The 18,117-nt window shown below is 39.5% G+C and overlaps 1 protein-coding gene across 1 annotated transcript in view; it reads left to right on the forward strand.

Moving 5' to 3' along the window:
- USP31 (ubiquitin specific peptidase 31) overlaps nucleotides 1-18,117 on the forward strand; it is a 72,031-nt gene that overhangs the window by 13,474 nt on the left and 40,440 nt on the right. Inside the window, exons 2-4 of the mRNA XM_041749153.1 lie at nucleotides 16,178-16,315; nucleotides 17,607-17,695; nucleotides 17,787-17,879. Coding sequence (XP_041605087.1) covers nucleotides 16,178-16,315; nucleotides 17,607-17,695; nucleotides 17,787-17,879 — 320 coding nt within the window. The remainder of the gene's footprint in view (nucleotides 1-16,177; nucleotides 16,316-17,606; nucleotides 17,696-17,786; nucleotides 17,880-18,117) is intronic.

Genomic DNA, 18,117 nt, shown 5'->3' on the forward strand with positions numbered 1-18,117 from the left:
GATTCTTATTAAATTCATTTGTTTCTTTTTGCTTTTGATTTTGAGCATTGCTTTTTAAAATTTAATTTTGTTGTATAATTATGTATAAAATACATAGCCTGAAGTCAAGTGTCCAACATAAGATCTATTCAAAGAAGTCTAGTTTGTCTTTGATCCTGACACCCTGGTCTCTTTCTCCCTAAATTTTATGATTTATTCTTTCATTGTTTTAATATAAAAACTAATTTTCTCTTGCTTTGTGTGTGTGCATATATATGTGTGTATTGTGTATGTAATCATTAATTTTCTCTAGCTTTTGTGTGTGTATATATGTGTGTATTCATATTTTCTCTTATTTAGATAAATGGTAGCACGGTGTATGGAATTTTCTCCATTTTGTTTTTTCCCGTAGCTAACATATGGGTGCTTACCATATGCCCTGCACAGTGGTTTATTTTATTTCTTATAACAGTGTAAAGTGGATACATAAATTATTTTCTGTCTTACAGATGAAGAAACAGAGACATTTCTACAGACTTTTAATTCTGTGACTCTCTAAATTTCCCGTAACAATTGGTCCTGTCCTTTGTATGCATGTTTATGAGTGAATTAATGGGCCAAGAACTTATGTATATGCTGTACTTTGAACAATGAGGGAGGCAGAGAAAGGCTTGTGTTTATTTATTTTAAAGATTTTATTTATTCATAAGAGACACAGAGAGAGGCAGAGACGTAGGCAGAGGGAGAAGCAGGCTTCATGCGGGAAGCCCGGTGTTGGGACTTAATCCAGGGACCCCGGGATCACGCTCTGAGCCAAAGGCAGACGCTCAGCCGCTGAACCACCCATGTGTCCCGAAAGGCTTGTGTTTAAACTAGGGAAGGAGACTCAGCCTGTTCTTTGAGATCCAGAGCTCTCTATAGGTGGAGAAGAATAGTAGAACTTTTCTGACCAGAGGTGCTCCCAGTAATTATAAAGATACATTAACTTGGAATATACTTTAATCTTACCCTAAAATAAGAGTCCCTTTTTATCTTTTTATTTAAAAAAATATTTTTTTATTTACTTATTTGACAAAGAGCACAAGCATGGGGAGTGGCAGGCAGAGGGAGAGGGAGAAGCAGGCTCCTCAACGAGCAGAAAGAGCCCAAAGTGGGGCTCTGGGTTCTATCCCAGGACCCTGGGATCATGACCCAAGCCAAAGGCAGATACGTAACCCACTGAGCCACCCATGCACCCCAAGAGTACCTTTTTAATAGTGTAGTGACAACTTGGCAAATCTCCATGAAAGTTAGAATAAACTAGAAATGCTAAAGAAAAGACATACTCCTTTAAAAGCAGTAGCTCATGGGAAATAGCTACTAGTTAATGATATCAGAATTTTAATAGTGACAGGAAGGAAGGAAAGAGGAGAGTAACTTCATTTCCCTGCAGCTGGGTGAGAGAGAGGAGCATTGGCAGCTTGTTACCTATCCAGCGGGAGGAAGGGTTGGTTAGGTTGGAGACCTGCTGGTTGTTACCCTTTGAGGCTCTGTTGTGATGCCAGGCAGCTGAGTAGGCTGTTATAATTGCCCACACCCGCTTCCTGATGATACCTGATTATATCTCAGGCTTCAGGCTGTCGGTCAGCATTAGAGGATCGTGCCAGAAGGAGGGTGAGGGCAACGTGGTGCAGTTCTGCTCCTTACTTTTGGAAATATGAACCCATGAGTTTTGGGTTAAGTGAGCTGGTCACTGAGCCTCAGTTTCCTTATTTTCCTTTTTATTGCCGTATGATACCAGCTTCCCAGGTTGCAATGTTTGACAACTATTGATTCCTTTACACCTGAGTGATGGGAACATTTTAGGAGGAAAAACCAACCAGCCATCTCACACATCCACCACCCCAGCCTATAAGAGCAAGCCTGGGACAAAGGAAAGGGACCTTGGTAGGAAGAAAACATGGAGGATCTCATAAAAGTCCACTGTAGTTAAGTGTTAAAGAGAAATGTGTTCTACATCAGAATGTTCTCTGGTCTGGCCTTGCAACTCTAATTGTTTTGTAGCTTACCTTTGATGCATGTGTGCTCTAGCCTTTGACTCCTTGAATTATAGGTTATTTTTGAAGGAGTGGTATTTAAATCTCCAGTGTTACAGAGTTACCCGGGTCAACTGAGGTATCTGTCCCTAGAGGGTACTTTGGGGGATGGTGTATTCTGTGCCATTGTGTTGTCATTTTATGATATTTATTTATTTATTTAATTTATTTATATTCATTTATGATAGTCACACACAGAGAGAGAGAGAGGCAGAGACACAGGCAGAGGGAGAAGCAGGCTCCATGCAACGGGAGCCGACGTGGGTGGGACTCGATCCCGGGTCTCCAGGATCGCGCCCCCGGCCAAAGGCAGGCGCTAAACCGCTGCGCCACCCAGGGATCCCTTTATTTTATTTTTATTTTTATTTTTTCATTTTATGATCTTTTTGAATGACATAATATTAACCCGTTCATCTGGCCCTTTGGGGGAATAAGTCTTTTGTGTAAGTTATTTTCTACATAATTACTTGTTTGAACATCAGGTCTTTAAATTTTAACTTTATTATTTGATAGATGACTTGATAGAGTATTTTACATACTTACTTTCCCAGAGAGAGAATTCTGGACATCCTTTACTCTGTCCTTGGTGATTTTTAGAGTATTAGGAGCATCATCTCTTGTGTTCCTCCGTATAATGGAGGTTTCTTTGGGGCTAGTGGAGCTGTAAAGTCCTGTGGGATGTTAGGAATGGTTTTGGATTGCTGTATTGTTTGAATTCTTAATTCTGCTTTTTTGTAATTCTCTCTCTCTCACTTCCTACCATCTTCCTTCATGGTCCTTAATTTCTTTTGCTTTATTGTGTTTTACTTTATCCTGGGAATCTATACTTCCTGCTTCTTCATTCCCATCTTTTGCAATTTTTAATCTGCTTCTAGTTACGTAACCCGGTAAATACAGTCAGCTCTAAATAAGACTAAATAAACTGAGTTAGGGCCTGAGAGTCTGGCTAAAATAAGAAACTTTAGTGTTTTTCCTTTTTTGAAGTCAACTAATTTTTTAAACTTTTTTTTTTTTTTTTAAGACTTTATTTATTTGAGAGGAGAGAGAGAGTGTATGAGAATACCAGCAGGGGCAGGGGCACAAGTAGACTCCCCGCTGATGCAGGGCTCAATCTCAGGACCCTGAGATCATGACCTGAGCCAAAGGCAGACCCTCAACCAACTGAGCTCCCTAGGCACCACTAATTTTTTTTAACTTTTTAATGAAATATGGCATATATATAGAAAAATGCATACATCAGTAGTGTACAGCTTGATGAATTATCTTAAAGTGATAATAATCCACAAGAATTGGAACTTTACCAGCACTCTAGAAACTACTTTGATAGCTCCCTACCAAGCTCCACCCTCTCCCTCCTCCCCAAAGGAACCATTCTTCTGGCCTCTAACACCTCTAATAGGCTTTGCCTGTTCTTGAGTTTTATTATGAGTGAAATAATAAAGTATGTATTCTTTTTAAAAACACCTTTATTGGAGCACTTGGCTGACTCATTTAGTAGAGCATGTGACTCTTGATCTCCGTGTCAAGAGTTTGAGCCCCATGTTGAGCATGGATCCTACTTAAAATTAAAAAAACAACAACCCAGCTTTATTGAGATAAAACTTACATATCATATAATCACCCATTTAAAGCGTACAACTCAGTGGTTTTTAGTATATTCACAGAATTGTGCATCTATAATCATAATCAACTTTAAAACATTTTTATTATCCCCCCAAAGAAACCCCATTCCTAATTTCAGTCACTCCTCATTTCCCCCTAACCTCCCAGCCCTGGGTGTCTACTAATCTACTTTCTGTTCTATAGATTTGCCTCTCATATAAATGGAGTTCTGCAACGTGGTTTTTTGCACCTGGCTTCTTTTCACTTAGCATGTGTTTTCAAGGTTCATCATTATACTTCATTCCTTTTTATGGTTGAAAAATACTCCATTACATAAATAAACCACAGTTTGTTTATCCATTCACCCATTAATGAATATTTGGTTTGTTTCTACTTTTTGGCTCTTATGAATAATGTTGCTGTGAACATTCATGCACACATTTTTGTGTGGATATATGTTTTCGTTTCTTTTGGGTGTGTGCTTAGGAGTGGAATTGCTGGGTCATAGTGTGACTCTGTGTTTAACTTTTTGAGCAGTTGCCCAACTATTTTTGCACAGTGGCTGCATTTTATATTCCCTTTAGCAGTGCTTGAGAGTTCCAGTTTCTCCACATCCTCACCAACACTTGTGTATTTTCTGTCTTTAAAGCCATCCTAGCGGGTGTGAAGTGGTATCTCATTTTTTTTTTCTTTTTCTTTTTTTTTTTTTTCATTTTTTTTTTCTTTAAGTGACATCATTCTTTTATGGAAACTACACCTGACATGGGCCTTGAAATCACAACCCTTGAGATTAAGAGTTGCATGCTCCACTGACTGAGCCAGTTATGCGCTCCTTGTTGGGGTTTTGATTTACATTAAGTATATATTCTTGGGATCCCTGGGTGGCACAGCGGTTTGGCGCCTGCCTTTGGCCCAGGGTGCGATCCTGGAGACCCGGGATCGAATCCCACGTCAGGCTCCCGGTGCATGGAGCCTGCTTCTCCCTCTGCCTGTGTCTCTGCCTCTCTCTCTCTCTCTCTCTCTCTCTCTCTCTCTCTCTGTGACTATCATAAATAAAATAAAAATTAAAAAAAAAATTTAAAAAAGTATATATTTTTTTGTGTTTGATTTCTTTTGCTAAAAGTTCATTATGAGATAAAATCTATTTTGATAAGAATATTATCTAAGTTATTGTGGAAGACTTAGAAAATATGTAAAAATAGGGATCCCTGGGTGGCGCAGCGGTTTGGCGCCTGCCTTTGGCCCAGGGCGCGATCGTGGAGATCCGGGATCAAATCCCACGTTGGGCTCCCGGTGCGTGGAGCCTGCTTCTCCCTCTGCCTCTGTCTCTGCCTCTCTCTCTCTCTCACTGTGTGCCTATCATAAGTAAATTAAAAAAAAAAGAAAATATGTAAAAATAGAGGAAAATTGAAAATGTATAGAAATTATTGGGCTATTACTTTCTTGTTTTTTTCTCCATTCTGGGTGTGTTTTAATATAACTGGTATCAAACTGTATATACAGTTTTGCATTATGTGATTTTCATTTCATATTGTATTATTAATTTTTGTCACAAAAACTCTTCAGATCGTTGTATGAAGATATGTGATAACCTATTTGGGATGGGTTGTGATGAGTATTTTTTATATATATCTTTAGCTTTTTCTTTTTATAAGCAGAAAATTATTGTTATTCATAACATATATTAGTTCTTAAAATCAGTAAGAAAACTATAGTTACTTTTGATTATTTCTTTAGGATATATAGAAATGAAATTCCTGGGTCAGTAGCTATCTGTTTTGAAGGTCCTTAACCTTATTTTACAGGATTGGATACATTAGCAGTATGTAAGAATGTCTTTTGTACCCTGCTGCTGCAGAATAGAAGTCTTTATGTCCATAAATGGAAAATAGCATTTTATTTTAATTTGCATGTCTTTCATTACTAGTGTGGTAGGATAGCTTCATCTATTCTTTAAAGTGGAAGCATACCTATATGATAGTAACAGTTTGACAACTTAAGGAGTTACCATGTATTAATTTCACAGATTCTCTTTGTTCTTTGTATTCACACATTCTTCCATTTAGCTTTCACCTTCTACAGGAGATGACCAAGGCCTGAACCAACTAGAATTGGTCAGGCCAGACCAGGCTGAGGCAGAAAGGTTCGAAGTTGTACTTTGCTAGGAAAAGCCTGGAGCCAGGATGAGCACCTTGTGCTGGTTTTTATGCAATCTGATTTTCATGTGAGGGTTGAAAGAACTGGAAGAGGCCAGGATTGATTTGGAGGCTATACCTGTGTGTGGCTCAGGAGTCAGCCCAACTTGACTGTCAGGCACACAGTGTTGGATGTGGAGAAGTAATATGGCAGGCCGTGACTTGAAAGATCTTTAGCCAGCTAAGATTTATTGGGCTTATGGCACTCCAGGTTTATGCCAATATGAACTCATAATTTGTAGTGAAACTTCGTGGATCTGCTTATGAATGATGCCTCTTGGTTACTACTAGTTGATGTTTCAGTTATCAAGATGCAGTAACAGTAATGCTTCAAAGCAAGATTATTTCCAGAATATTTTGGATCCCTTTATAAAATTGGCTGTTTGTCAAAAACATTTTAGATCTGTTTACCATCAATATATTCAGAATCAAGAAGATGCATACTTTGTCTCTTTGTGTATAATCACACACAGATTACAGATTTGGGTTTGGGAGAGTTGAAAGACTTGACCTTATGCATCCCCCCACTGATTGTCTTTCTCACCCTATTCCACCTCCAAGGGTGTATATAGTCACTTCACTTCCATCCCAAAGAGCAGTGCCACTCAACCAAGAACTTTGGCCCCCCGTTACAGTGAGTAGTGCCACATAATGAGTTTATAAACCAATCCTCTGTTCTTTCTCTGCTTCTATTTGATCAGGAAGCTGACCCTGGGTTCTCTTTTTTCTCTTCCTAAGACTAAGCCTTTATGTCCGACCTGGCAAGCCAGGGCGGCTTAAAAAGGCCCCTGGTGAGGGGCACTTGGGCTCGGTGGGTTAAGCAGCTGCTGCCTTCAGCTCAGGTCATGATCTCAGGGTCCTGGGTTCAAGACCCAGGACAGGCTCCCTGCTCAGCAGGGAGTCTGCTTCTCCCTCTGCCCTTTGCCCTGCTCCTGTTCTTCTCTCTCTCTCTCTTTAAAATAAATAAATGAAATCTTTTTTTTTTTTTAAGTCCCTTGGTGGGTGTCTGTAGACATAAATTGTTTTTTTCTTTCTTTCTCCCATTTTTCTTTAATGCTAGCCACTGTCCCTTTTTTTTCTCCAGTGATAAGATCCAAATTTTTGTATATATTTGGGCTTAGCATTACTATAGGCATAAAACTTTGGTTTGAGTTCCTTAGGTCTGTCTAGCAGAGAAAAAAGACCTTCTCGGTGTAGTGCAGTCCAACTCACTGGTATGGGGCCAAAGCCTCAACTACAAATAAGGTACTTTGTTTTGCCAGCCATCTTTCGTGCAGATTTGAGTTCCCTAGCCAGTATACCAGGGTGTGCTGTCATAAGATCTCCTTAAGTGCCACCTATTCATTGTTACCAACAAATTCACTTTAGAAAATGTGGGAAATATGGAAATGTATAAAGAGAGAAAGGGATAAATCAGCTAAAACTTTCCACTCAGGCAATGACTGTTAATGTTTTGGTGTATATTTTAGAAGGCTAAAAGACAAAAAAAAGTCTTTAAAAATGTATTTTAGAAATTTGAAATTATGTTCACATGTAGTTTTGCATCTTCTTTCCAAAGCTTAATGTATTATGTATTATGTATTAATTTTACATGTTTCCTAAAATGTAAGCATTTGCAAAGTTCCAAATACTGTAGGAATGTACAGTAATTTCTTAGATATTTCAATGACTTTTGGCTTTTCTGTTTTGACTTTTATAAAAATTTAAAGATCTATATTAGATAAATAATTCATGAGTCAAGCAGCATCCCATTTAGCAAGTAGAGAGGGCTCCAAGATCTCTTGTTTTGATTTTTAACTGTTAAAGATTATTACATTCCCATAAGATAGCCTTTTAGCTAAATCAGGACTGGACATTTGCTTTTTTGACTGTGTTGTTAGTCAAAATTTTCTCCTTCCTCCTTTAAAAAAAAAGCTTTTAAAAATGCTTATTTTATTGTAGTTAGGAAGAATCTTAGACTGTATTGGATAAAGACAGAAAGACCGAAAAGAAGATATTCTTGACTTACTTAAACACTTTTGATGACCTGAGTTGACTTTAACCTTGGAGTCACCTAGGCTTGACCACATAGGGTGTGCTGGGAAGGATGGACAGGATCAGAATTCAGTGCCACCAGCAGAGCAGCTTGAGCATTGAAAGTAAGGTAAAGAACACCTTCCTTTACATTTGCTGATGAGAGACAGATGTAGTTCTTTAGAGCCAGATTGTTGTCTCTGTTGTTTGCTTTCTCCAGCATCGTGGGACACGATGTAGTTCTCCTTCACAGACTGCAACTTGATCTTCTGACATAGTCCAAATTCCTTCTTACTTCTCAAGTAATAACATCTCAATTAGATAAACTCCATTTTTTGTTTCTGGGCCAAATCAGTCATAGGAAATATATATCAGTCATAGGAAAAATGCAAATTACGACAAAACAAACAGTGATTAACAAGGATTTATTAAAAGCAAATAAGCTCCCAGAAGCCACAGGCTTGGTACAGCTGTAGTTCAGTCTCTAACATATGTTTTATGTCCATATTAAGAAATGACATTCAGAATGATCAAGCCCTGTATGATTCTGAGTCATGTAAGGAAAAAAATCATTTATTGAAGGATTATGAACAAAAACGTATTAAGGCTGTTTTAATCAGAGGAGTTTGAATAATAGTGGTAACTTTGGGCAAGTTTTTCACTTTTCTGATCCCAAGTTTCTTTGTCTATAAATAATGATAACAGTATTTTAACAAAATAGGGAATTTCTGAGGGCTAATTTTATAGGAAATAATACCTGTAAACAATTGGTATAATGCCTGATACAGTATAAGCACTCAATAATTAATTGTTATTGTTTGTTTCAAGTATTGAATTTGCTAGGTGTTGGGAAAATAATATTAAATAAGACATTCCAGGGATCCCTGGTGGCGCAGCGGTTTGGCACCTGCCTTTGGCCCAGGGCGTGATCCTGGAGACCCGGGATCGAGTCCCACGTCGGGCTCCCGGTGCGTGGAGCCTGCTTCTCCCTCTGCCTGTGTCTCTGCCTCTCTCTCTCTGTGTGTGTGTGACTATCATAAATAAATAAAAATTAAAAAAAAAAATAAATAAGACATTCCAGATCACTGTCTAATGGTGGAGGCAGATATGAGGTTATGTGTTTTGGTCATATGAATAAAATACAGTCTAATAAATGATATAATACAGTTATGACAGAAGAGCCTCCCATAAGTTTTAGTACTTTTGGAAGTGAAACTTTAGAACTTTTCCACTGTGGCTGTGCTCTTTCTGTCTTGGCTTCACATGAGAAATAGAATTTTCTTTCTTTTTTTTTTAAACCACACTTGAAAAAGGTTAACAATGATCAGGTCACACTGTAAATAATTAAATCAGCATCTCTGAGTTGCTCCCAGTTTTTTTTTTTTTTTTAATTTCCCTAGATGATTCTAATGTACAGCCAAGTGTTAAGAGCCAGTGCTTTAGATATTTTTTTCTTTTTCTTTGATATTTTCCAGGATTATATAGGATAGTTCATTTCTTTTTTTCTTGATTTTTGAAACTTGAATAATAGAAGCTGTGTAGAATTTTAGAGTTTATAAAATGCTTTTATAAAACTGTTGTGAAAATCATTTTATATAGTTTGTAAAATAAATCTCATTAAAATTTCACAGCAATTCTTTTAGAAAAGTATTCTCAAAACACATATGAGGTAAAAGGTGGAGGAAAGAGGATTTGAACCCAGGTATTTGGAATCCAGTTTTTCTGTTTTTTTTTTTTAATTTTTTTTTTAAATTTTTATTTACTTATGATAGTCACACAGAGAGAGAGAGAGAGAGGCAGAGACACAGGCAGAGGGAGAAGCAGGCTCCATGCACTGGGAGCCTGATGTGGGATTCGATCCCGGGTCTCCAGGATCCAGGCCACCCTGGGCCAAAGGCAGGCGCCAAACCGCTGCGCCACCCAGCGATCCCCAATTTTTCTGTTTCTATTGCATTTCTAGTGGAGACTTCCAACCACTGTTTGTGTACTGGGGTGGGGGGGGGTCTTCTCTTGCTGCTGTATTTTCTACCTGTATAGCTTTATGATCTGTTGTGAAATCTTTGCTCATTGTTCATGTGGCTGAACCACTTGGTTCACTTGAACCACTTGAACACACTTGGGGTATGTTCCTTTTTGTATTTCTTCCTTTCATCCCAGCTCTATTTCCACCTTAGTTGTAATTTTTGAAATAGCAGTAACTATTTCTCAACACTCATAGCTTTTTCTTTTAGACAAGATGTATAAACTTTTCCTAGTTTATATTGCAGCAATGAATCCCTGTTGCCAAGTCTTTGTGGTACTTGCAAGTGTGTTTAATAGCCAAATCTACTCTTCTAACAATGCAAATATCCCTTGCTATCCAAATGTGTTTAGTTTGGATCATGAGAACTTGGGTACAAGGGACACCTAGACTCAAGTTACTCAGTTAGGCCCGTCTGTACTGGAATTAACTCCCTTTCCCCTCTGGCCAAACTCAAATACATAATCAGGTTCTATGTGGCACTCTCTACTATTATCATTGAGTTGTCATTCCATCTTGGATTGAAGCTCCTTTCCTGTTGTCTTCTTTCTCTCCTCTTCTACAGAGCTCCCAGCTCCATCCTACCAAGGAAGGAGAGAGTGAAGGAATGCATTTGAGGGATGGGAGTGGAGGGCATTCCTGTCATAGGGCAAGTATGTGTGAAAGTCTGGAGGCCTTACAGTCTTTTTCAAGGTCCCATTGTTGCCACAGCTGGCTAATACCAAGGGCCTCTCAGCCTAACTTGTGTTATGTGAAAAGACTTCCCCCACAGAGGTGAAGACAAGGAGGAAAGAATGAATGAAGGAGTCAGAGAACGCTTTTTGACATGGCTGCATTGTATGGGACACTGTTGAATGGTATGGAACACTGTTGAATGGACTCATTCTCTATTACTGTTTTTCGTGGATCATATCTGGTCTTACAGTATTCATCCCCAGTCTCATCCCTTATGTTTTAGTTAAGTATTCTTCATCAACTCAGTAGTTGTCCATAAAGTCAAATTCAAAAGATGAGACTTCTCAAGACAAGTGTTATTACTCCATTCTTTCCAATACAGTCCAGAAGCCAAATTACACTTTTAGATGCTATCTATGAACTCAGCTGTTCACATTTCAGTTTTTTCTTTAAATGTAAATACTGTTGTCCTCTCAAGATCTGCTTTTTACCCAGCATCACTGGAAATAAATTCTACATTTCTTCTGGCATAGAATCAAGGAGAATGGGTGATAATTTGGTTTGGTGAGTTCTGGCAAGCTACCTTTTCCCTGAAAGAGGAATAACCCACCTCCTGATCAAATCAATACCATCATGTCCATTCACCTTAAGTGGAGATCATCAATAGCCATTGCTTTGTTGTCTTTTTCTTAGGGTTGTAAAGTGTATCTTGAACGATTCTGTCTTTACTCTGGAGCCTAGTATTCTGTTGCTTCTATATTAGAGTAGCACCCTAGAACAAAAGAACCTCATGTCTAATTTTACCATGCCAATTGGATAGACTTCATTCTTTTTCTTCTCTGGGTCATGCTTCCAACTCCTTTTTTAAACCAATAGGTTAGTTCATCTTTTTCCAAACAAGCACTATACTCACATTCTATAAAATAGACATAAATATGCAAGGTTAATTTTAAGAAGGCACATATTCTATTTTTCATAGAAGTTGACAAATGTAAATAATTTCTCAGATTGTAGCGAGGCTCCTATTTATAGATGACATATTCTAGTGTTAACTTTTTTTTAAAACTGCAGAAGGATTGATTTTAGGACATAAACAAAAATAAACTAAGGTTTAATTATGCAAAAAATTATAAAAGGCAAACCAAAGCAACATCAGATGAGGCCCAAAGGAAAAATCAGATCACTTGTTAGAACTGTAGGGGAAGAGTTTAGGGGAGATTTGGGATACAGGGGTGTCATCAATGGCCAACTCAACTGCTTCCCTTTATAAACCAGAAATCACTAGTTCCCTGAGTTACCACCCCAAGATAACCAGTGGTTTGTAGCAGAGCCAGAGATTGGGCCTACGTTTCTTGATTTCCGCTATTTTTCCTTCTTGACTACAACTATTTTCTTTCTTCTGTAACATATACTAAAGGATGGTTATTAGATTATTGTGTGTTTTGTTTTGTCTTGGTAAGAAGTAAAATAAATAGTCCCCTGGGTCTCTGCAGTGGGAAGAGGTCATCATTGTGAAGTAGGTAAAGGGGTTGAAAAAAGGAGCCTTTGTGTTTGTGTGTGTTCAGGGAGGTTTCCTGTAAAATGTCCTTTACTTTGTGATGTAGTGATTTAGGGTGGGGTTGACCTAGAGCATTTTTTGCCCTAGTTACAGAGGTTGTAGAAGTCCTGTTGCCTGTTAAGTCGTGCCCAACAAAAATCTGGTTGAGCAGCCTCTGCACAGCACTTTGTACACAGCAATCGGGGGATAAGTGGTAGATGAGTTGAAGTGATAGTGGCAGGAATCATAAATCAGATTTAATGCAGTCCTGATAAAGAATTGTGTATTGTCTCCACTCTGAAATTTGATGAACACTGTGCATGAATTACCCGCCGTGATACATAGTGAAGAGCTTGATTTTGGCTAACTTCTTAAGAACCTGTGTATGCTGAGAACTTCCCCACTGCCACTGGAAGTAAACACAAGAGAGGGTTTTAAACCAGACCCATGCCATGTTCAGGCAGCTTGTGTGCCCCAGCCATGTGCCATAAGATTTGTTGTTAGCCTTGCCACACTGAGACTTCCTTTTGGCAGCTGTCCTGTGCTTCCCCAAAAGGAACAACCCAAAACAACTGACAAAAACAAAGGTTCCCTGCCTTCCTGTCTCTAACCTCTGAATCCATAACTATCCTTACCTCCTCCTCCTCCTCCTCTCTCTCTCTCTATCTTTTTTTTTTTTTTTTTTTTTTAAAAGAGAGAGAGGCAGAAACACAGGCAGAGGGAGAAGCAGGCTCCCCATGGGGAGCCTGAGGTGGGACTTGATCTCAGGACCCCAGGATCACGACCTGAGCCAAAGGGAGATGCTCAACCACTGAGCTACCCAGGTGTTCCTCCTTACCTCCTTCTCTGCTGTCTCTCCCACCTCCTGTTTAAGGCACTTCACTACTTCTTTTCTGAATCCCTCCTTTGCCTCTCACTGAAGAATCCTCTTTCTGTAGGCATCTCCTGTTAGTTCTTCCCCTCAGTATGTAAGTTCGTCTTCCTGGGAGTCCCCTACCAGGCACAGCATCTTTCCTCCTTCCTTCCTTTTATAACTGAGCCTCTTGCATATAAAGGGTGGGCTTCTTGGAATCATTCAATTTCCTTACCTTTTCTTCTCTCTCACCTTCTCTGGTCAGTATTCTGCTTCACTGAAATTGCACCATCAGCTTCTTAATTGGCCATTCCAAAGATCTGTCTCAGTGCCTGTCTTGGCTTTTCTGCAGTAGTTTACATCGCTGTTCCTTCTCTCTGGCTCGCCTGGCTGCTTTTATCTTATTTAACTTCTTTATTGTGACTTGTCCCTTCTGTGCCAGCATTCTTCAAGAATCTACCTGCCTCCTTTTCTCATTAGATGCTGCCTGTGTTTTTTCCTCTCTGTTCATATGGTAAGAGAGTGCTGCTCTGATTTAACTTTCCAGCTCAGATCTCTTTCCTGAGCATCAGACTTCACCTCACTGGAGATCCTCTAGATACCTCAAATTCAGCATGTTCAAAGCTCTGCTGTCCCCCAGTCTCTTCCTCTGTTCCTGATTTTATTATCCATCTAAATCAGATACTAAAAACCTTGGTGTCCTCTCTCATTTCTTCTCTGTATCCCTTAATATAGTATCACCAGTCACGTGCTTCTCTTCCATCCTGAATTGGCCATACCATCAGCGGTTTTGCTAGTGCTGATGTCTTTTATTGGTCTTTTTTCTTTACTGGAAAATCTTCTCTTTCTTCTCTAGCTCACATTTTCCCACTGTCCACACCAATGGCTCTGGCTTTGATTCCCTTAAATGAGTGCATAAGGCCAGAAGCCAAACTATTTCAAGATGAAGTAAGGTGTCAAGGAGAAAATGCTACAGGGAGATTGAGGAAGGTGAGGACCAAGAAAGAAAACACTGGATTTGGTGATTCAGGTGGTGTCTGACTCTGGGAGAAGTTTTGTAGTATGGTGAAGACTCCCCACACTTATTTCACCTTTTGCCTACCTTTGTCTGAGATAGCATTCAAGTGGTATCCTTCTAGTCACTGAAACTTTGTTATTAGTGTCCTTCCTCTCCTTTGCCCACTTTATCCAGTTAGTAAATTTTGCCAGTTGACACTTCAGTATATTCTCTCTCATTTGTGTCCCTTTGATTTTTTTCTCCTTGAATATCAATCTTTGTAAATCATCTTTTTGTTATTCACATCTAATTGATTATCAGATTATGATGGTTCTTCTTCATAATCAAATTGTAAATCTGTCCCTTTTTTTAAAAAACATATTTAAAGATTTATTTATTTATTTATTTATTTTAGAGAGAAACTGTGTGTGAGAGTGAGTGCAGAGAGGGGCAGAGGGAGATAATCTTCAGGCACACTCTGCGTCGAGTTTGGAGTCTGATGCAGGACTCAATCCCTCTACCCATGAGATCATGGCCTGAGCCAAAACCAAGACCTGGAGGTTAACCAACTGAGCCACTGAGGCACCCCTTAATATTTCATTTTTAAGTAATCTCAATACTCAACATGGGACTCAGACCCACAACCCTGTGATCAGGAGTTGCACATTCCACTGACTGAGCCAGCCATGCACTCCCCTATAACCATCTTAATTGGAAAATACAGTGGACAGTTTTTAGTTCTTTGTCCTATTTTATCATTCTTAATGCTGTTGATCACTCCTTCATAACTCTCTTCTCTGGACTCTTGAGACTAGGGAGAGGGGACATATTTGCGTGTATGACTAGCTTTAGATTACAGACAGTTCTGCTTTTCTTGCCATGTCTTTGGTGGCCTTTTCTTAGTCTCCTTTTAGGGCTCCCAAATAATAGTGTCCTCTGGGTTCTGTCCTCTGGCTTGATCTCTCATGACCATGTTTGAGCAATCTCAGCTATACTTATGATTTCAATTACCACCCATCTATTGATTCCCAAATCTTTGTCCTTAGCACACACTCTTCCACTGAGCCCCAGAACTGGGTTCTTTAGTTGTGTACCAGGTATTTCTACTTGGAGATTCCACAGAACTTTAAATGGATCCAAAAGTGGACTTACCATCATCTTCCCAGACATCTTCCTTTTTCATTTTGCCTCGATGAAGGGTACCATCAGTAGCCCATCATCCAGATATGACACCTTGGGAACATTAATGCCTCCTCTCTCACTGTCCCCATTCATTAGGTCACAAATCCTATTGAGTCTACTGCCTGAGTTCCTAAATTTCTCAGGCCTGCCTTCATGTTTCTGTCCTCACTGCCTTAGCTTGGACGCTTATTATTTCTTGCCTTATCAGCTTTGTCTCCTAACTGTCCTCCCTTTGTGCAGTCATCTCCCCTTCTTCCTCCCTGCTTCCAAATCCCATACTCAGAGCTGAAATTTGAGTGCTTATTATACATGTGAAATACTGTGCATTCATTCTCACTTAACCATCACATTAAATCACTATTCTCCCTTTTGCTTTGGAAGAGGGTAGGCCCAGGTCTCACAAATACAAGTGGTGAGATAGAAATTTGAACCCAGGCCGTATGCTTCAGAGCCATGGACTTAGTTAACTAGCTCACCAAGAACCTTTCACTGGCTACCCTTCTCTCCATATTCTAGTCTTTGGAAGCAAGTCACTATTCAAGGTAGGAGGTTAAGGTCTAACTCCTGTGAGGGAACTAATGATGTTAATTATTTGGAATTCTGTAAGAAAGATTTATCTCTTCCCCTTGTTTATTTACTCAATCATTTATATATTGTAGATGTGTTTATTTTATATTTGGGTTTATAATTCAATTCTATGTTATTTATTTAATGAGCTCTCATTTTAAAAATGTTCAAGTTATTACCAGTTTTTTGCTGTTATAAAACCTGATGAATGAATATTTTCTTAGAAGTCTCGGCATGCTGTTTTGATGGTTTCTTTTAGATATATTCCTCAAAGTAGGATTGTTGGGTAGGTACATTGAAGTTTTCTGTACCTGTTTCTCAGGAGTGGCATTTTTACATTAAACATCTGTTTTTATATTACTGTCTTTCTAGGAAGTGCTCTAACACTCTTGAGGTTTTGCATCCCTCTTTGAGATTATAAATCGTTTATCTTTAAAGCCAGGAACTCACCACTGTTCATGCTGATTCATTTGCCTGTGTAGAGTATTGTGTCAAAGAATGCACTGCAATATCGGGGAAATTCCCAGCATGACGCCCAGGAGTTTCTGCTGTGGCTTCTGGACCGAGTTCATGAAGACCTCAATCATGCTGTGAAGCAAAGTGGCCAGCCTCCTGTGAAGGTGAGGGTGCGCACCCTGCTGGGGCAGCCAGGAAGCAAGTGAACAGGGTGCTCCGTGGTGGCTTAATCGAATGGAGTGAGTATAGTTTCTTCTCTTAAACTTCCACTGAGGAGTTGTTGCAGTTTGCATTTGGTTAATACAGTGAAATCAAGTAAGCTCTGGGTGAGTATAAAATTCAGCGATACTTAGAGGATTTTCCCCATGTTTACTGCTTGCTGGCAGCATAAGAGAAATGCTGTGTCTAAAGAACTTAAGAGTCTAGGGAGAGGGGACATATTTGCATGTATGGCTAGCTTTAGATTACAGTCAAGTGATTCCAGTTCACTAAGCTGTTTTTAAAGCAGAAATTTTTTCTTTTCCATTGAGACCCATAGCCTTATAGCTCACTGAAATGAATACATACTCATAAAGGAAATGAATGGGTGTCTTTGCTGTTACAATTGGATTTGAGTGTAGGAACTGAACCCCTAGAATATTCTTACTAAGAAACAGTGATTCATCCTCAATTTTATTCATGCAGCCTTAATACGATTGGTAAAATGATTTATGTAATGGAAATAATTAAGACCAAAGAGTTGCGATTCTCTTGCCACTTTAAAAGTTTTTGATAATTCTGCACTGTACTCAAAATTTCATTCTTTGATTTTGGTAAGGTGTTAAGTAATTCTGATTCAAGGTCCTTCTGTGCCTGTACACTCTACTATTATATGGCCATGTACTTCTGGCTCTCCCACCAGATTGGGATGTACTCAAGGTCAGGCATTGTGTCTTATTTACCTTTGTGTCCTAATGCCCTTTTCAGGGCTCTTTGCACGTGGTAGCAAGTGTTCAGTGACTGTCAGATGGATGGACATGAAAAGGGCTAACTAAGTATGCAGTAGAGTGGCTGGGCAGTAAAGCGAGCAGCGCAGCTGGCAGGGCCTTGAGTGGGTGGGCACAGTGGTTGGGGTTATTTCCTGGAAGAGACTTTGAGAGAGGGAGGGAGTCCTAAAGAGGGAGACTTTGCACTGGAGGGAGGTGGGAGCACTCTGTAGGAGTACTCCCTGACTGTTTGGGTGGATTGGGGATGGAGAGATCAGCACAGGCATGGTCTGTGGGACAGCCTGTGAGATGAGTCCTTGTGACCGCCGCCTTGGCCACTGCGTTCCGATGCCATTAGCACATCCTTTTCACTGGAACATCTGGACCTGATGCACAGTTTGTAGAGGAATTCAGGGACATTTGTGACTGTTTCAGGTTCCATCAAGAATTGGTACTTCTAATCTGTGAAATTGTGCTTTCCATTTTTTAGCCACCATCAGAGACTGATATGATGCCCGAGGGACCATCTTTTCCTGTCTGTAGCACTTTTGTACAAGAACTTTTTCAAGCCCAGTACAGGTAAGAACGTATCAGATTGTCTCATATGTGCTCTGCTTGACATTGCTCTAGATGATCCTACTGTGCATGTCTTTCATTTTTGTTTTTGAAGATCTTCTTTGACATGTCCTCACTGTCAGAAACAGAGCAACACTTTTGACCCGTTCCTCTGCATTTCTTTGCCAATTCCTCTACCCCACACAAGGTAAGAACAGATTTAATAAAATTAACACTGTACATTCCTGTGTATTCCTTTCTTCTGTAGGCTCCTGTTAGTCCTTCCTTCTTACTTATTTAGACAAGTAATGGAATTAGTGATAAATTGAATACAGGCATTATTAAAACCTTGAGGTTTGCCAAGGGCATTAGGACACAAAGATAAATAAGACACAAATCCACCCTGTCTGAATTTGCAGGGTGAGCAGGCATACGGGACAAGTAAG

The sequence above is a fragment of the Vulpes lagopus genome, chromosome 3, assembly GCF_018345385.1.
Source record: "Vulpes lagopus strain Blue_001 chromosome 3, ASM1834538v1, whole genome shotgun sequence".
In the NCBI taxonomy this organism is placed as follows: domain Eukaryota; kingdom Metazoa; phylum Chordata; class Mammalia; order Carnivora; family Canidae; genus Vulpes; species Vulpes lagopus.